The sequence below is a fragment of the Ranitomeya variabilis genome, chromosome 1 (assembly GCF_051348905.1).
Source record: "Ranitomeya variabilis isolate aRanVar5 chromosome 1, aRanVar5.hap1, whole genome shotgun sequence".
Taxonomy (NCBI): Eukaryota; Metazoa; Chordata; class Amphibia; order Anura; family Dendrobatidae; genus Ranitomeya; species Ranitomeya variabilis.
Genome location: NC_135232.1, coordinates 965,165,782 through 965,185,144, shown reverse-complemented (window position 1 = coordinate 965,185,144; position 19,363 = coordinate 965,165,782). Strand labels below are relative to the sequence as shown.

The window sequence follows — 19,363 nt, the reverse complement described above, 5'->3', positions numbered from 1 at the left end:
ACCTCCCTGCAGGACCCGGAAGCAGCCCCGCGGCGATATTGGATCTGGGGCCTGCAGGGAGGAGGAGGTAGGAGACCCTCTGAGCAACGTGATCACATCGGGTTGCTCCGAGGGTCTCAGGGAAGCACGCAGGGAGCTCCCTCCCTGCGCGATGCTTCCCTGTACCGCTGGAACACTGCGATCATCTTTGATCGCAGTGTGCCAGAGGTTAATGTGCTAGGAGCGGTCCGTGACCGCTCCTGGCACATAGTGCCGGATGTCAGCTGCAATTCCACTCTGACGTACTATCCCGTCATAGGGAATTAAGTCCTAGGTCACCTCGACGAGATAGTACGTCATATGGGATTAAGGGGTTAATAGTGATCCTCTCCAATAAAGGAGTTTCATTAGTGTGCTAATGGTGCAAGTATTGAGCTGTTAGGTCTTCTTGGTCCTGGTGTGGCCCGGATACATGGAGCACGCTGGCTGATCAGCTGTCCGGTGCCACAGCTGCATGTGTCGCGTCTGTGTGACAGGCACAGCACATGCATGGAGAGCCCAACAAACAGGATCTCCAAGCATGTGCTACGACAGTGACACAGCCTCAACATATGCAGCTGCGGCACCGGACAGCTGATCAGCCGGTGCACTCCATGTATCCGGGTTCCCTATGCAGCTTATTCGGTAAGCTCTATAGCTTGCCGAATAAGACGGGACCCGATCAAATTCGCTCAACTCTAAGGCTGCTGTCACACTATCAGTATTTAGTCAGTATTTTACATCAGTATTTGCAAGCCAAAACCAGGAGTGGGTGATAAATGCAGAAGTGGTGCATATGTTTCTGTTATACTTTTCCTCTATTTGTTCCACTCCTTGTTTTGGCTTACAAATACTGATGCAAAATACTGACCAAATACTGCTAGTGTGACGGCAGCCTAATAGTGAGCACTTTTGACCCTCAGGCGATTCACAGAATCGTATTACATTGGGCTGAGTCAATGTAAAATTACCATTTTTTTCCACTAATATGTTGGTTTGGCTCCAAGTTTTCAATTTTCAAAAGGGATAATAGGAGAAAATGGACCATATGATTTGTTACGCCAATACCCAATATGTGGTCGAAAACTGCATTTGAGGCACAGTGCTAAACTGAGAAGACAAAGAGCGCCATATTGGAGTTCATATTTTACTGGAATGGTTTAAGGTTGCCATGTCACCTTGGAAGAGACCCTGAGTTGCCAAAACAGCAGAACCCCGCCATTAGTGCCCTCATTTTACAAACTACACTTCTCAGTGAATTCATGTTAAAGGTGCAGTGAGCTTGTTGACACCACGTGTCTCACAGAATTTGATACCATTGAGCAGTGAAGAAAGAATAATTATATTTTTCCACCAAAATTTAGTTTTTTATCATTTTTATTTCCATTTGACATTTTGATCGTGTTTTATTCCCCTTTTTGTTCAGCAGTATAATGAAAAAGCATAGTTTTAGCCACGTTTTTATTTTTATTTTTTTTATGGTGTTCACTGATGTGGTTATCTAGGGTGTCTCATTGATTAGGTCGTTCCTGACGTGGCGATAACAAATGTGTACGTTTTTTGTTTGTTTTTTACAAAAATATAAAGTTAACACTAATTTTATAATTTATTTTGTGATAATTCAAAAGAAACAATAATTTTGTTTTAACACTTTTTTTTTTACTTGGTCACTTTATGGGACTTTACATTTTCTTACTCTGATCGCTGTTATTCCATTGCAATGTATCTACTATATAATTGTCTAAGGGTCACTTCCGTTTTTCTGTCTGTCCTTCTGTCTGTCTGTCTTTCTGTCTGTCTGTCACGGATATTCATTGGTCGCGGCCTGTGTCTGTCATGGAAATCCAAGTCGCTGATTGGTCGCGGCAAAACGGCCACGACCAATCAGCGGCGGGCACAGTCCGTAGGCAAAATGGCCGCTCCTTCCTCCCCGCAGTCAGTGCCCGCTCCATACTCCCCTCCAGTCAGCGCTCACACAGGGTTAATGGCAGCGGTAACGGACCGCGTTATGCCGCGGGTAACGCACTCCGTTACCGCTGCTATTAACCCTGTGTGATCAACTTTTTACTATTGATGCTGCCTATGCGGCATCAATAGTTAAAAGATCTAATGTTAAAAATAATAAAAAAAATAAAAAATCGTTATATACTCACCGTCCGTCGGCCCCTTGGATCCAGAACCGGCCTTTCCCACTCCTCGCGATGCTCCGGTGACCGCTTCATGCATTGCAGTCTTGCGAGATGATGACGTAGCGGTCTCGCAAGACCGCTACGTCATCATCTCGTGAGACCGCAATGTACTCATGGGACTGGAGCGCGTGAGGAGCGTCGGTAACCGCATCGCCTGGATCCGTCCGAGGCCAACGGAAGGTGAGTATATAACTATTTTTTATTTTAATTCTTTTTTTTACAGGGATATGATGCCCACATTGCTATATACTGCAGGGGCTGTGCAATATACTACGTGGGCTGTGCAATATAATACGTGGGCTGTGCAATATACTACGTCGGCTGTGCAATGTACAACGTGGGCTGTGCAATGTACTGCGTGGGCTGTGCAATATACTACGTGGGCTGTGCAATGTACAACTTGGGCTGTGCAATGTACTGCGTGGGCTGTGTAATGTACTGCGTGGGCTGTGCAAAATACTACGTGGGCTGGGCAATATACTACGTGGGCTGTGCAATGTACAACGTGGGCTGTGCAATGTACTGCGTGGGCTGTGCAATATACTACGTGGGCTGTGCAATGTGCTGCGTGGGCTGTGCAATATACTATGTGGGCTGTGCTATATACTACATGGGCTGTGCAATGTACTAAGTGGGCTGTGCAATATACTGCGTGGGCAGTGCTATATACTACGTGGCCTGTGCTATATACTACGTGGGCTGTGCAATATACTACGTGGGCTGTGTTATACACTACGTGGGCTGTGTTATACACTACGTGGGCTGTGTTATACACTACGTGGGCTGTGTTATACACTACGTGGGCTGTGTTATACACTACGTGGCCTGTGTTATACACTACGTGGCCTGTGTTATACACTACGTGGCCTGTGTTATACACTACGTGGGCTGTGTTATACACTACGTGGGCTGTGTTATATACTGCGTGCGTGGGCTGTTATATACTACGTGAGCTGTGTTATATGCTACGTGGGCTGTTATAAACTACGTGGCTGTGTTATATGCTATGTGGACTGTTATACACTCCGTGGGCAGTGATATACTACGTGGCTGTGCTAGTGTGCTATATACTACGTGGGCTGTGCTATATACTACGTGGGCTGTGCAATGTACTACGTGGCCTGTGCAATATACTGCGTGGGCTGTGCTATATACTACGTGGGCTGTGTTATACACTAAGTGGCCTGTGTTATACACTACGTGGCCTGTGTTATACACTACATGGGCTGTGTTATACACTACGTGGGCTGTGTTATACACTACGTGGGCTGTGTTATACACTACGTGGCCTGTGTTATACACTACGTGGCCTGTGTTATACACTACATGGCCTGTGTTATACACTACTTGCGTGGGCTGTTATATACTACATGAGCTGTGTTATATGCTACGTGGGCTGTTATAAACTACGTGGCTGTGTTATATGCTATGTGGGCTGTTATACACTCCGTGGGCTGTGCTATATACTACGTGGCTGTGCTATATATTCCGTGGGCTGTGTTATATACTATGTGGCTGTGATATATACTCCGTGGGCTGTGCTATATACTCCGTGGGCTGTGCTATATACTACGTGGGCTGTGCTATATACTACGTGGCTGTGCAATATGCTACGTGGCTGTGCAATATACTACGTGGCTGTGCTATTTACTACGTGGGCTGTTATATACTATATGGCCGGCCACGAACAATCAGCGACAGGCGCAGTCTATTCAATGTATTATTCTAAAATCTTCATAAATAAACTACATACATATTCTAGAATACCCGATGCGTTAGAATCGGGCTACCATCTAGTGTATTATACCTGTCAGTGCTACACAGACAGAAGCCTCTTAGACCATGCTCCTGACATGGTCTAACCAGGCCACTGTAGCTTGCAGACCCGGAGATCATCATGATGACTTCGGGTTGCCATGACAACAATTGATTCCTCCCGATGACATCGTGGGTGGCCCATCGCTCTCCTAGCCTTGTAAATGTTGCGATCAATATTGATAACTGCATTTAGAGGGTTAAACAGCCAGAAGTGGTGCTGGCACCGCTCCTGGCTGTGACAGCCGGGGTCGTCTAGCATGGAAGTCGAGCTCCCGGCGGCGACTATGCAGGCAGAGCTCCTGTGTCAAGGGTTGGGAACCCCAGCCCAAACATGACGTATAGGTACGTCAAAGGTCGTGAATGGGTTAAGATGAAAATTGACTTTTTTTCTGGCTGAATCTGAAATGATTTTTTATATGTTTATCTGAATTTGGCCTCACAGATGTGTGAAATTGGTTCGATTTTGCTAATCACACTCTGAGAGTGATCATAGTGTGATCTGACTTTCTCAACCTTCTCTATTCTGTCAGTCCGTGAAAATGTGAAGCTCACAATGACTTCTGAGTGTGGTCCATTTTTTTTTTTTTTTTTCTAATGGACACATTGACTTGCATGGCTGAGTGAGATCTGATTAAGGCTATGTACACACGTTGCAGATTTTAATGCATTTCCACTGCGTTTTTGGCCACACGGATTTGCATCAAACCCGCAGTGTAGTGCACAGCCAATGTTAGTGGATCGCCCCCAGTAGGGCAGTGGGGTATTCGGAGCCGGGCCCTTCAGTTCTCGATGGGGATGTCACGGTGGCTGACCCGGTCCGTGGCCCTAGGGACGTCCGTTGAAATAAGGGGGAAAGGTCTTTAAAGGGATAATGTTCGTGACGCCACCTGTGGTATTTGGTCAGGGTGACCGCTGGGGTGATGTTATGGCAGCTAGATGGTATACCTTCCCACAGGTGAAGTGTATCCCCAGGGCTTCCCAGAGTGTAGGTGGTGGATGGTGTGAGGCTCAGTGAAGAACGAGGACACAAAGTTGCAGTCTCTTTACCTTTACTGAAAGTTTCAGCATCCACAGTCCAGGGTACCGACCACAGGGTTGGCAAAGTCCGGCCGGTCTGAAGGCAAATCCAGAGTCCCCTTATCCAGGTGGAAATCAGTAGCCTTCCTCTAGCGCCTGGGTGTTGTAGTACCTCCCTGCTGAGCTTCTCGGTAAGGTCCTCACAACTGTTGTAGATGTTCTAGATGTTATGTCTTTCTCTCTGTCCCCCAGATGGATAGGAAGAACCCATATGACTGGTGGCTTGAGGCTTTTTACAGGAGCTCTATGATACCCCGGCCTCCCATCGTTGCCACCGTGCCTCCTGGGTAAAGGTCGGGCAACTAATATGGAATTAGCTGTCCTGCCCGTCTCTGGAGCCAGGCCTGGAGACGATGACTCACTCGGTGTTCCGGCTACCGGATCCTGCACCTCAGAAAGGAGGCAGCCTTTGCAGGGCAGAACTCCTTCTGGTTTCCTCTCCTCTTGCTATGACTTGGTTTCTCACTCTCTACAATACAATTCTCTTCCAATGTCTCTTTCTTAGGATGCTGCCGCACGTCGGGCTGACGCAGCTCCATGGCCTTCTGTCTAGGCCTCTGACAAGATCCCACCCCTGTCAGGGACCCACTAACTGAGTGGAGCTAAGATAGCAGCTAACTGGGTGAAGCCCAGCTCGCTTCTGCCTAACTTCCTATCCAGATCACCAGTTTTACCTAATTGTGAAGAGTGCCCTAATAAATAGGAGCATAGCTCCCCCTGGTGGACTGGAGTGTGAAGTGTGTTGTGTTGTTTGTAATACCTGGTAAAGAGATCTCCTTTATTGCCTTCAGACGTAACATCACTCCCCCTGGTGGAAGAATGACATTACTGCAACGACCAGAACGCTGGGGCGCTGCACACCCCAACCCCCCCCCATTAAATCCAGTACTCCCGGACTGGGAAAAGAAAACAGCAATACATAAGCAACAAGACATGCAAAATTTTTTAAATGCTATAAAACAAATTAATTTAACTATGCTTGCCTTTATGGGAGGTGAGGACACTTGAACGTTGCAAACAATAACATATTTACAGTGTGCGTACGACTTTAAGTTAAGTAGATAACAGTCATTAACTAACTATGAACTATAATTACCCGTACAGGTATACTATTTACTAGGTGCATAGGCAAACATCTTATCTTTATTCAAGTTCAAACTTTCAGCTTACCAACTAACTCTCTGATTCACTAATTCACTAACCCCCACGGGTTCACTTTATTGAAATGCAGAACAGTTTATCACCCCCCTACGGGCTCACTGTATCATCTTTCAATTTTATTCAGAGTACATTATTTCAAACTATTTTCTATTCTATATACTATCGGCTATGTAAACATTGTTACTATCTAAATTCAAATTAATTCTTTCTCTTCATTGCATTAACTCACTATCTATTATATTAACTTCATAATATATTAACTTTTTGGCACAGTGCAACAACATTCAAGTCTTTTCTGAGGTAGAGCAACATATCAATCACATCAAGATTCAAGTCAATTTAAAGGTGACGTGATGCGAGGGACCCGTGACGAACCCCCAACGTTGGTTTGGGTGGGCTACAAGGTGTGTAATCCTGACCCGGAATTCTGCCACACCAATGGGTTTTTCTTCAGGTCTGCAAGGCAAAGTATTTTTACAGCAGATTTAACAGCAGATTCTGTTAAGAGGCAGTCTCTGTAAAAGCCTCCTTTGTAAAACCAGTAGGAAGCACCCTTAAGAAGGTGCCAACTATTTACAAGCAGCTCAGGAATCATTCACCGTCCATGATCCTGCAGTCTTTAAGGCAATGATGAACTTGTGCAAAACTGATGCAAAGCATAGGATCCCTTTAAGCAGGGGATCCTTTTAAGAGTTAACCCTGGACGGGTTTAAAGGTAGGAAAAAGGAAATGTTTTTAAGAACTATTTACATTCAGTGTTTCGAGGCTTACTGCAGCTCTGGAGGTAGCACTGGTGGAGGTAGCCCGGTTGGGTACTGGCGGCTACCAGGTGCTACATAGGGGGCTCCCTCACTCAAGATGGGGGTCTGAGTACCCACAGTGTTCCGTTCAGGGGTAACCTGGGCACAGGTCACGATTGAAGTTGGTCCCGAGGCCACGACAGTTTCAGTAGTTGTGACAGTACATACCGTGGCCCTAGTAATGGTGCATGTTGGAGTAACGGTAGTAGTAGTGGTAGTGGCAGTCGTCTTAACGCATGGCGGTGCTGTTGTCACAGGAGACGGCATAGCTGGAGCTTTGGCATGGCGTGTCATCTTACGAACATTCAGAGCAAACCAGCCTTTCTCACCAAAATGTCTGGTGTAAGTAACATTGTCTCCCGGGTACAAGTCTCTATCCGGATGTCCTTCCCAAAGATGTGATTCTACGTCCCTCCGGTTGACAAATATCTCAGCGTATAGTCCTGGCTCTTTAATGAAGCCCCATCCTCCTTGGAGTTTAAAGGCCACGACTGTGCCCTGCTTACGCGGGGCCTGGTTAGTGGTGCGGCCTTTGCGGGCCTGGGCTTTGACTTGTAGGTCTTGTTTATCAAATGCTCTGCATTGGGCCTGATGTCGCTCTTCAGTTTCCTCCCACTTGCAAGCAAGCTGGGCCTGGTAGTCCTCCCAACTCAAAACTTACACAGTGTCTCCCTTTTGCTTTTCTGCACCGGGGAACCCCATAAAGTCTGATCCGGGATTCACCCAGCGGTACACAGCCGCTCTGCATATACATCACCCGGCAGGGTGGGGCTTTTAAGAATTGCTTCATGCCCGTGGCCTGGTCCCAAGGCTCGAGATGCTGGAGCCGGTGGGTACTGCGGGGAGGTGGCGCTGCTACGGGGCCTACCAGCAGGTCTTCTGTCACCGGGGCAGGGTCAGTGTTCTTACCTGCCGCAGCGATGTCCTCGATGTTGGCTAGCTCTGCTGGTGGCGGCGCCTGCAGCGGTGCTGGCAACGGCTCCTGTAGCGGTGCAGGGAGCGGTGGCGGTGCCGGTGGGTCCTCCACAGGCGTTGTCCGGCATGCGGCCTTGGTATTCACCCGCAGCTGCAGAAGTTGGTCGATCAGCTCGTCCACGCCGACCTGCAGGAAGTCAGCGCCAACTGTGGAGGCCTGGTTGCGGTGCCTCTCTGGGTGGCTGGGGGAGGCCTCTGCTCCGACCCCACGCTCCGGTTCCGGGCGGCTGGCCATGGCATCCTCCACATGGCTCGCTTCTTCCTCTTCCTTTTCCCGCTCTCTTCTCCTGGGGCGGTTTCTTTTTCTTTGTCTCCGCCCGCCATTGAGGATCAGGAGGCGGATCTCGGCTGCTGACAGACACGTCCTCAAGGTACAAAGATATTTAGATTGGGCGGCCATTATTTTTCGCGCTTCTCAGTTCGTTCACGCCCACGACGACACGCCCTTCTTCTTCTCCTGCGCTCCTCGTGGCGCTATAATGGCGGCAGTTTTGGCGTTAATTTTGGCAGTAAATGGCAATTCACAGTCTTTTCAATAAATTACAGTTCAAACACAATTCTGGTACAGTTCTTAGGCGCACATGACCCGATTTTCAGGCTTAAGTAGATCCTGTTCGTGACGTCAAGATGGATCGCCCCCAGTAGGGCAGTGGGGTACTCGGAGCCGGACCCTTCGGTTCTCAATGGGGATGTCACAGTGGCTGACCCGGTCCGTGGCCCTAGGGACGTCCGTTGAAATAAGGGGGAAAGGTCTTTAAAGGGATAATGTTCGTGACGCCACCTGTGGTATTCGGTCAGGGTGACCGACGCTGCTTAGGGGTCCACAGGGGTGATGTTATGGCAGCTAGATGATATACCTTCCCACAGGTGAAGTGTATCCCCAGGGCTTCCCAGAGTGTAGGTGGTGGATGGTGTGAGGCGCAGTGAAGAACGAGGACAAAAAGTTGCGGTCTTTTTACCTTTACTGAAAGTTTCAGCATCCACAGTCCAGGGTACCGACCACAGGGTTGGCAGAGTCCAGCCGGTCTGAAGGCAAATCCAGAGTCCCCTTATCCAGGTGGAAATCAGTAGCCTTCCTCTAGCGCCTGGGTGTTGTAGTACCTCCCTGCTGAGCTTCTCGGTAAGGTCCTCACAACTGTTGTAGATGTTCTAGATGTTATATCTTTCTCTCTGTCCCCCAGATGGATAGGAACAACCCGTATGACTGGTGGCTTGAGGCTTTTTACAGGAGCTCTAGGATACCCCGGCCTCCCATCATTGCCATCGTGCTTCCTGGGTAAAGGTCGGGCAACTAATATGGAATTAGCTGTCCTGCCGGTCTCTGGAGCCAGGCCTGGAGACGATGACTCCCTCAGTGTTCCGGCTACTGGATCCTGCGCCTCAGAAAGGAGGCAGCCTTTGCAGAGCAGAACTCCTTCTGGTTTCCTCTCCGCTTGCTATGACTTCGTTTCTCACTCTATACAATTCTCTTCCAATGTCTCTTTCTTAGGATGCTGCCGGACATCGGGCTGACGCAGCTCCGTGGCCTTCTGTCTAGGCCTCTGACAGGATCCCACCCCTGTCAGGGACCCACTACCTGAGTGGAGCTCAGATAGCAGCTAACTGGGAGAAGCCCAGCTCGCTTCTGCCTAACTTCCTATCCAGACCACCAGTTTTACCTAATTGTGAAGAGTGCCCTAATAAATAGGAGCATAGCTCCCCCTGGTGGACTGGAGTGTGAAGTGTGTTGTGTTGTTTGTGATACCTGGTAAAGAGATCTCCTTTATTGCCTTCAGACGTAACATCACTCCCCCTGGTGGAAGAATGACATTACTGCAACGACCAGGACCCTGGGGCGCTGCACTAGTGAAATTGACATTAGTTGTGTTCATGCTGCAGAAAAAAACGTGCGGAATCGCAGCTTTTTTTTTTCCGCAGCATGTCAATTCTTTTGGCGGATCTGCAGTGTTTCAGCATTTATTGACTTCCATTGAGTCCGGCACATCTGCAGCAAAACCGCAGATGTAAAAAAGATCTGCGGTTTAGCTGTGGATGAAACGCTGGAGATCAGGAGGAGGGAGTGTGTGGGCAGAGCTTTGTGCGTGTATGTGTGTGTGCCAGTGTCTGTGTATCCCTGTGTGTGTGCGTGTCTGTGTAGGCATCCACTGTCTGATGGAACTACTACTGCTCCCATCCGGCAATGAATGCTCACAGTGATAGCATTGCTGATGATGGGAAAGTAGTCCCATCCGACAATGGCTGTGTTCAGTAGTAAAAAAAAACAAAAAACATACAGAACATACAATTTATAACATACAGTACATACACATAACATAGAGTACATACTTACCAATCACCTAGTTCCTGAAGCCCTCGATTCTCCTGTTATAAAAATTACATAATAAACCAACCTATACTTACCTTTACACCAGGGGCGGACAAAGACGATTTGGGGCCCCTGTGCAACAAATGTGTTTGGCCCCCCTCCTTTTATGGCTACCAATGTACAGATAGATACATACTATATTTTTCGGATTATAGGACGCTCCGGATTATAAGACGCACCCCAAATTTTGAGGAGAAAAACAGGAAAAAAATGTTTTCTTAATAAAATGGTGGTGCCTCTTATAATCCATGCATCTTATTGCTTACTGGGGGTAGAAGCTGCGGTGAAACGGGGTCCCTGCTGGAGGAGGCAGGAGTGGGGTGATGCTGCAGGCCGCAGGCTGGGATGAGGGGGTGTTCCGATGTGGGCGCGCCACAGCAGGTGTCCGGTGCTGCTGCAGGTGTCCGGTGGTGCTGCTGCGGGTGTCTCCGGTGCTGCAGGTGTCTGGCGCTGCGGGGGTGTCTGGCGGTGCTGCTGCAGGTGATCTCCATCTGTGCATGCGCTGCTCCCAGCGCCATTTTCCTGGAGTCCACTGCACAGGAAACCATGGAACTGCGGGGGGCTCTGGCCTTTCACAAAATGTCGGCAGAGCCCCCTGCAGCACCGGAGACACCCGCCGCAGCAACGGGCAGCATCGCCAGACACCCTCGCAGCACCGGACACCCCTGTGCCCTGTAGCACCCCCAGACACCCCCTCATCCCAGCCAGCGGCAAAGGTACCGGTAAGGTATATACACATTATAAGACGCACACTCATTTTCCCCCAAATTTGAGGGAAAAGTGCGTCTTATAATACGAAAAATACGGCATATTGCATAGTCTCCTCTCATTATGTATATTGCCACCCGTTATTACACAGTTCCCTCTCTTGTTATGTGTACCGCCGTCATTTATTACACAGTTCCCTCTCATTATGTACAGCATTGTTATTTATAGTGCCCTGGTCTTTATTTCATACTGCCCTGTTTTGTTAGTTATACACTGAAATGATAACTGATGGAGCATGATAAAGCTTTTTTTCTGTTGGAGGAGGCTAAGGGTATGTGCAGATACAGTAGAATTCTATATACGGTATATATTATGTGAAGCAATACAAACGGAGGAAGGATGGGGGACAGGAGCCACTCTGAGCCTGGAGTTATTGCTGCAGTAATAGCAGGAGGCGTCTGGGGTCAGTGATTACAAGCAGTGAATTAGTGCCTGTGATGCAGCTCCCTGCTATCTGATCGGTGCAGGATCAGGTTTCTCAGCCATTCACTGCACCGACCAGGAAGCACAGAGCACACAGTCACTAAGTCACTGCTGTCATCATGGACACGGTGCCTCTTGACACTGCTGCTCGGGGGATACTAAGCAGCAGCAGTGAGAACTCCCGGACATCCCTCACCTTGTGCTCTGGAAGAAGAGGCCCTGAGATCTGGAACACAGAGGCTTCAGGACACCTCTTGCAAGCAGAGGACCCTGAGGAAGAGCTGCGCAGACCACGGCAGCGGGGGTGCACTCAGCCACTCACTGAGAGGTTGAAGTTTGCAATCGAAACAAACTTTATTTAAAATGTATACACTGCCTAGCCACGCCCCTGCATGTGGAACTAGGAAGCGATGCTGTGCTTTTCCTGCCTCATAGAGCCAGCAGCAGCATCAAGAGGAGAGGAAGGGGGCCCCTTACGGCGTCTCCTGCAGCGTACAGGGCCCTCTCTGACAGCAAATGACTCCGGTACCGGCCCCCTTCCTCTCCTTTTAGTGGAGATGCTGCCGCTGGCTCTATGAAAGAACAAAACACTTCAACAGCTGATTGGGCCCCCTCTCCTTCGGGGCCCCTGTGCAGCCGCACCGGCTGAACCGGCGGTATGTCCGCCCATGCTTTACACTGTAGTCCAGTTAATAACGAGTGTCCCATGATGATCTCCCGTGTAGAACAGTGACATCAGGTGATATCAGCGCTCTACAGGGGTCCCGCGATGAACTGACAAGCGGAGGTAATCCTCCGCGATGTAGCCCTCTGCTGCTGCCAGGAGAGAGGTCACTTAAGTTCATTTTCTCGCTGGCAACGCTGTGTGAGAAAATTCCCAAGCAGCATTGCCGTAAAGTGAGACAATGAACTCAAGTAACCTCTTCAGCAATGCACTGCAGGAGCCATTATCTCCTGTCAGTGCATTGTGGGAGGCCTATAGAGGAGTGACATCACCCGATGTCACTGTTCTATAGGGGAGATTGTCGTGAGACAAGTAGGTATGGTGAAATTAAGAATATTTAAAATACTTTTTTCTGGCTGTGTCTTTTTTTTTCTCTTTCACTACTATAGGATTAGTAATGGATAAGTGTCTTATTGACGCCTCTCCATTACTAATCGGGCTTGATGTCACCTTACAATACAATGTGACAAAATGACATTATCCCCTTATTACCCCATATGCCACCGCTACAGGGCAGTGGGAAGAGAGAGTCTAAGTGCCTGAATTGGCGCATCTTATGGATGTGCCATTTCTGGGGCGGCTGGAAGCTGGTATTTGTAGCCAGGGGGACCAATATCCATGGCCCCTTCCTAGGCTATGAATATCAGCCCGCAGCTGTCTGCATAGCCTTTCTGGCTATAAATTATAGGACGACCCAACGTCATTTTATGGGGGGGTCCCTCTATTTTAATAGCCAGTAAAGGTTAAATATACAGCTGCGGGCTGAGATTCATAGCCTGGGAAGCTCCATGGGTATTAACCTCTTCCCAGGCTACAAACATCGGCCCCAGGCACTATCTTTCCCAGTCTGAACTTGAAAATTGCGCGGGAGCCCAAGCAATTTTTTTTCCCATTTATTTTAAGTTAAACAGATATTGCGTTTAAGGCCGGGGTCACTTTTGCGAGAAACTCGCACGAGTCTCGCACCTCAATACCCGGCACTTGAAACTGGAGTGTGTGACTGCATGTATTTCTATGCAGCTAAACGCTCCGGTCCCAGTGCCGGCGTGCTGAGGTGCAAGTTTCTCGCAAGTGTGACCCCGGCCAACGCAGATTTTGTGTGTGTGTCTTTAACTCTTTTCAAGTACCATTTTATTATGGTTATTACGAAACATCAGGTTTGGTATTATCTAGATAGATAAATAGATATATCTATAGATAAATAGATATATCTATAGATAAATAGATAGGTAGATCTATAGATAGATGGATATATAGATAGATGGATAGATATATCTATAGATGGATAGATATATCTATGGATAGATAGATCTATCTCTAGATATATCTATTTATCTATAGATCTATCTATCTTTCTGTGTGTGTAAAAATTATTCTTCAATGGAGTATGTAAATGAAGAGGGTAGACAAGAAATGACATCACAATTCTTTTTTTAATAGATCTTTATTTAGCTTTCAAAAACCCATACAAATCTGCATGAAAAAAACACATAAAAAAACCCCATCAAAAACGCATAAAATGTGCACCTGAGTTTTCTGGCAAAAGAGGAAGAATCTGATCAGAAAATTCCACAGGCAAATCTGCAACGTGCGCACATATCCTTACAGATGGAAATCTAAAATGCTGCAATTTTTGTTTTCACTCGGACAGTATCAGAAATCAAACCATGTACTCAACATCAAAGAATATCTTTGGGACAACTATCTGATGTATTGTTGGATCATACTCATACAGGACATAGTTGTTTGCACGTGCCCTAAGGGTATGTGCACATGGCATCCTGTACAGGTGGGTCTGCCCCGAAACCCACCTGCAAAAGCTAATAAAGTTCAAATGCCAGAGATTTAGGGCCAGATTCATCAAGGGGTTTTCGCCAGTTTACTTTATTACTGTAATAATACTAGTATTATGCCAGAAATGTACTCTAGTCCCTGACTGTAGTTACATTTCTGGCAGAAGCGCACTGCAATTGTAAGGTGTGGCAAAGGCCGGCGTCACACTAGCGAGTTTTACGGACGTATGAGAGGTGCAGAAAATACGGATTGCATACGGTACAATGATTCTCTATGGCCCAGCTCCTATCAGCCGTATTTTACGGATCCGTATTATACGGTCTTGTACGGCCGTAGAAAATCGCAGCATGCTGCATTTGTCACCGTATTGCCCAAAAAAATCGCCAATGAAAGTCTATGGGGGCGAGAAAAATACGGATTACACATGGACCAGCAGTGTGACTTGCGAGAAATACGCAGCGGTGTTCTATAGAAAAGCCGGTAATTTATTTGCCGATCTCCTTCACAAACCCGACATGATATGAGACATGGTTTACCTACAGTAAACCATCTCATATCCCTTTTTTTTTTTGCATATTCCACACTACTGTTAGTAGTGTGTATGTGCAAAATTTGGGCGCTCTAGCTTGTAAAATAAAGGGTTAAATCGCGGAAAAAATTGGCGTGGGCTCCCGCGCAATTTTCTCCGCCAGAGTGGTAAAGCCAGTGACTCAGGGCAGATATTATTAGCCTAGAGAGGGTCCATGGTTATTGGCCCCCCTGGCTAAAAACATCTGCCCCCAGCCACCCCAGAAAAGGCACATCTGGAAGATGCGCCTATTCTGGCACTTGGTCACTCTCTTCCCACTTCCGTGTAGCGGTGGGAAATGGGGTAATGAAGGGTTAATGTCACCTTGCTATTGTAAGGTGACATTAAGCCAGGTTAATAATGGAGAGGCGTCAATTATGACACCGATCCATTAATAATCCAATAGTACGAAATGGTTAATAAAACACACACACATTATTAAAAAGTATTTTAATGAAATAAAGACACAGGGTGTTTTAATATTTTATTATACTCTTAATCCACCTGAAGACCCTCGTTCTGTAAAAAAGGAAAAATAAAAAAACAATATCCCATACCTTCCATTGTTCAGTCACGTCCCACGATGTAAATCCATCTGAAGGGGTTAAATCATTTTACACCCAGGAGCTCTGCTAATGCAGCTGTGCTCCTGTCTGTAAATTTTGAGAATGAATGGAATGCAGGGGAATGTCCTGTAGTTACCTTGAGTCGCAGGATGAACTCATATGAACTCGACCGTGGGAACTTTTCCCAGGCTCGAGTTCATATGAGTTCATCCAGCAGAGGGCGCATCACCGCGACTCAAGGTAACTACAGTGGGACGTGGGACATGACTGAACGACGGAAGGTATTGGATATTGTTGTTTGGGACGATTACAGTCATGAATATGCGGCTCCACCTCCCATAGGGGTGGAGCCACACATTCATTACTGTAAATGAGCAGCCCCACATGACCGCATACAGTAGAAGGTGCGGCCAGGACAGGACACTGCGAGGGAGGCGGGTGAGTATTTTCAGAACAGCGGGGGGGCGCACAGGGGGTGGGGACATGGAGCTTTATTTTAAACACGAAATACCACTAAAAAAATGGATAATTCATATCTTCTTTACAGCAAACGCTGCTGCACAGAAGATATGAATCGCGGCTTCCGCACGATGCAGGGGACAGCGCTAAACTTTAGCGCTGTCTCCTGCACGGTGCGTGTGGTACCCAGTGGGCACACGGAAGGCACACGTGTGCCACACTGATGTGCCACAGAAACGCAGGGGCACACGGACACGGATAATTCCGGTACCGATTTTTTCCGGTACCGGAATTATCTGGACGTGTGAAACTGGCCTTAGACAGTGTAGGACAGTCCCGATCAGAGTTACCTTGTCGTGGTGGGTTGGCTTTTGTGCCATTTTTGATCAAAAACATTATTACTAAAACTCTGTTATTTAGATGCACTTTTTGCTTTTTACTTATTTACAGCAGGGTTTTTGCTCATTTTTTCTCTTGTAGGTTTTATACGTTTTATGGCCAATGTGAACATGCGTTTATGTGCTGCATGTGTACCAACTTAAGTTAAGCTCAATTTTTGTGTTTTTTTTCTTTGTATTATTGCATTCTGTGGAATAATTTTTCTGAGCTGGAGATTGTATATAAGGCTCCCCCAGATTGGTGGGCACTGGTTTGGTCCAGTCCTGTTGTCTGCCCTTATTCACACTGAGGTCAACATTGACACATGGTAAGGTTTTTACAATTAGACAGTGTAGGACCGTCCCAGTCAGAGTTACCTCGTGGTGGGATGGCTTTTGTGCTATTTTTGATCAAAAGCAGTATTACTAAGAAGTGTTATTTAGATGCACTCCCTTTTTGCTTTTTACTTAGTTACAGCAGGGTTTTTGCTCATTTTTTTCTCTTGTTTTGTACTGGCGTGCACAATGCCAACCTTTAGGAAAAGGACATGTGTGCGGACATCGGTGATTTTTCTTTTACGAGGGTCATCATCGTTTTTGATCCGAGTTTCATCAGTGATTTTCATATATGAACAATAAATAAACTGCAAATCTTCTCCTATTCATCGCAATTTTAGGGCTCATTCACATGTCTGATTTTCTCATGTAGGAGAAAAGTGGACTGATTATTTTAATAGCCTCTGATCAGTTTGGTCTGAGTGCCATCAGTTTTCTCATATGTGGAAAAAAAACAAAAAGTTTCTCCTTTCTCCATTCTGTCTGTCCTGGCAGCACTCTGGCATCTGAGTGAACTTTGTTTTTTGTTTTTTTCCCACGGACCCATGAACGAGCCCTTAATCGCGGCCAGCACACTGATGCCATCCATGTGCTGCCGATGATTCCCATGGACCCATAGACTTATATGGGTAATTTTCATCCCTGAGGCCTGCTTTTCCCATACTGTAAGCGCGGGTGAAAGAAAAGCACCATTTTACAGTAGCAGCAAACTGAATGAGCTCTCCAAAATCTCATTCACACCTTACATATTTTTTCTTTGTGGTTTTTGGAGCTGAGATACTTTTTTTTTTATTTTTTATGTAAACTTAATGTTTTTACTTTATTTTTTTTTCCTGATCAATCCAAACATTGGTCATAGGGTTTTTCCTATTGAACAAGCATACGCGTTCCAACAGTGAGAACCGCACGTAGACCGTGTACGTGAAAACCGGATGGCTGAATGCGGCCTAGGATGTTTCCACAGACAGCATCATGCCCTTTATTCATTACTTTCCTTCCTTCTATACTTTGTTCCATTAATTCTACATGTTAGACTTAAGTCAGTGGGTAAATACTTGGGTTTCTCTGTGACCGCGACCTCATGAGAAAATGGCTAAATGAATAAAGATGATTGACATTGATTTTTTTTTTTTTAATCTGCAGCCCCTCTAAATCGCCAGCTAGAAATGTGCCTGTGCATGAGGTCTTACAGATGCTGTGTGGCACTGCTGGGCACTGCTGGGCACCGCTGTCACTGCTCTCGGTGTGCCCCTGCAGCAGGTACCTCCTCCTCCTCCCTCCCCCTCTGCCTTTTGTTTTACTATCACAGGGAGACGGAGAGAACAATTTCCTGTTGACACCGGAATATTTAGAAAGTGCAGGGAAGGAGGGCAGGCGAGGAAGGCAGGCAGGCACGGAGGAGGCAGCATCGGTGCTGTGGAAGGTCCCCGGCAGCAGCGCTGGCAGGCGGGCAGGCTCTGGGGCTGCTGCATGCATGCTCACCCCGGGCAAAGTTTGTGTGCAGAGGCCGGCCTGTGTCATCAGGTGCACGGGCATCCAGGGCTGGCACGGGCATCCAGGGCTGGCACGGGCATCCAGGGCTGGCACGGGCATCCAGGGCTGACACTGGCATCTAGTGGATGGACGGACGTCGTGTAGGGATCGGCCGCACACACTGATCGCAGCTCCGGCCTCCGCTGCACGGTGAAGGCTGCTCTCCTGCCGAGGAGGAATGTGATTTTTCTGAGCCTCCAATGCTTTTCCCCTGTGCTGTCTGCTGATGGCTGAAGCCTGGCTGGAGGAAGAGGAGGAGGAGCTGAGGGACAGTGCTGGTGGCAACAGGAGACACAGGAGGTCCAACCTGACCCAGGCTGCAGGTAACCGGTGCCCTATGATGGAGCAGTGCCAATGTGGCAGCCTCTGCTCATCCTCCTGTCATTCCCTTCTGTATGGGACTAGTGATGGATGAGCCGGAGCACATGGTGACATAATCCTGTATCAGGCTGCAGCCGTTCCCCGGTGTATACACTGAATATTCATATAGACCATAGGATGCGATATCTGCTGGGTGTCCGCCATGGGAATATCCTATCTCCTCCTAACACCGGCCTGGAGGAGGCTGCGGCCTGACCCCATAATGGTGTGATCATCGTAGCCGACAGCAAATGAGGCCTCAATAACGGATAGGGGAGTCATACTGCGCTGCAGAATATGGCGCCGCTATGGAAGGAAGAAAATCTATATAAGTAATATTGTTATTATCGTGTTCATAGTAGCCGACAGCAAATGAGGCCTCAATAACAGATAGGGGAGTCGTACTGCGCTGCAGAATATGTCACCGCTATGGAAGGCATAAGATCTATATAAGTAATATTGTTATTATCGTGATCATTGTAGGCGACAGCAAATGAGGCCTCAATAACTGATAGGGGAGTCGTACTGCGCTGCAGAATATGGCGCCACTATGGAAGAATGTAAGAAAGCCCAGAACTGGTGACAGTGACTCACTCGCGATGTGTACAATGCTCTTCTACATCATTTCTTACTGGACTATGGGGAATGTTTGACTATTCTGGCATAAATATTCTCCTTGTATTTCCTCTTCTCTCAAGATGTTTGTCATTCTTCTCATTCTTCATTCTCCTTAGGTGAGAGCTTGTGTTTTGTTTTTTTATACAAAAAAAACCCCAAATAAGTATTTGCTGATCAGGAATTTGTAATCTCTGCCCGATGAGTTGTCACCCGGTTTTTTCTCGGAAACATACTTGGCTCTTTACATTGCTCACATACCCTGACCAACATTTCTAAAAGCAAAGCTTAAAGGGACATTCCGTCATCGGCAAATGTTCTGCTGTGTATAATGAAGAAACACAATTTTGCGTTATCAGTCCTCCCTGGTTCTTACAACCTCTGCTTGTTGTGATTTCAATAAGAAGTTTCATTATGGGAATAGAAACGTGGTGGCC

At 47.3% G+C, this 19,363-nt stretch overlaps 1 protein-coding gene across 5 annotated transcripts in view; it reads left to right on the top strand.

Annotated features, from left to right (window-relative positions):
- SH3D19 (SH3 domain containing 19) overlaps positions 1-19,363 on the top strand; it is a 235,186-nt gene that overhangs the window by 54,493 nt on the left and 161,330 nt on the right. For 2 of the 5 annotated variants that reach the window (XM_077279312.1, XM_077279311.1), the window contains exon 1: positions 17,776-18,274. The exons of the other annotated variants lie outside the window; for them this stretch is intronic. In XM_077279312.1, the coding sequence (XP_077135427.1) occupies positions 18,178-18,274 (97 nt within the window). In that variant the 5' untranslated portion in view covers positions 17,776-18,177. Of the gene's footprint in view, positions 1-17,775; positions 18,275-19,363 lie in introns of those variants that run through there. 5 annotated transcript variants of the gene reach the window in all.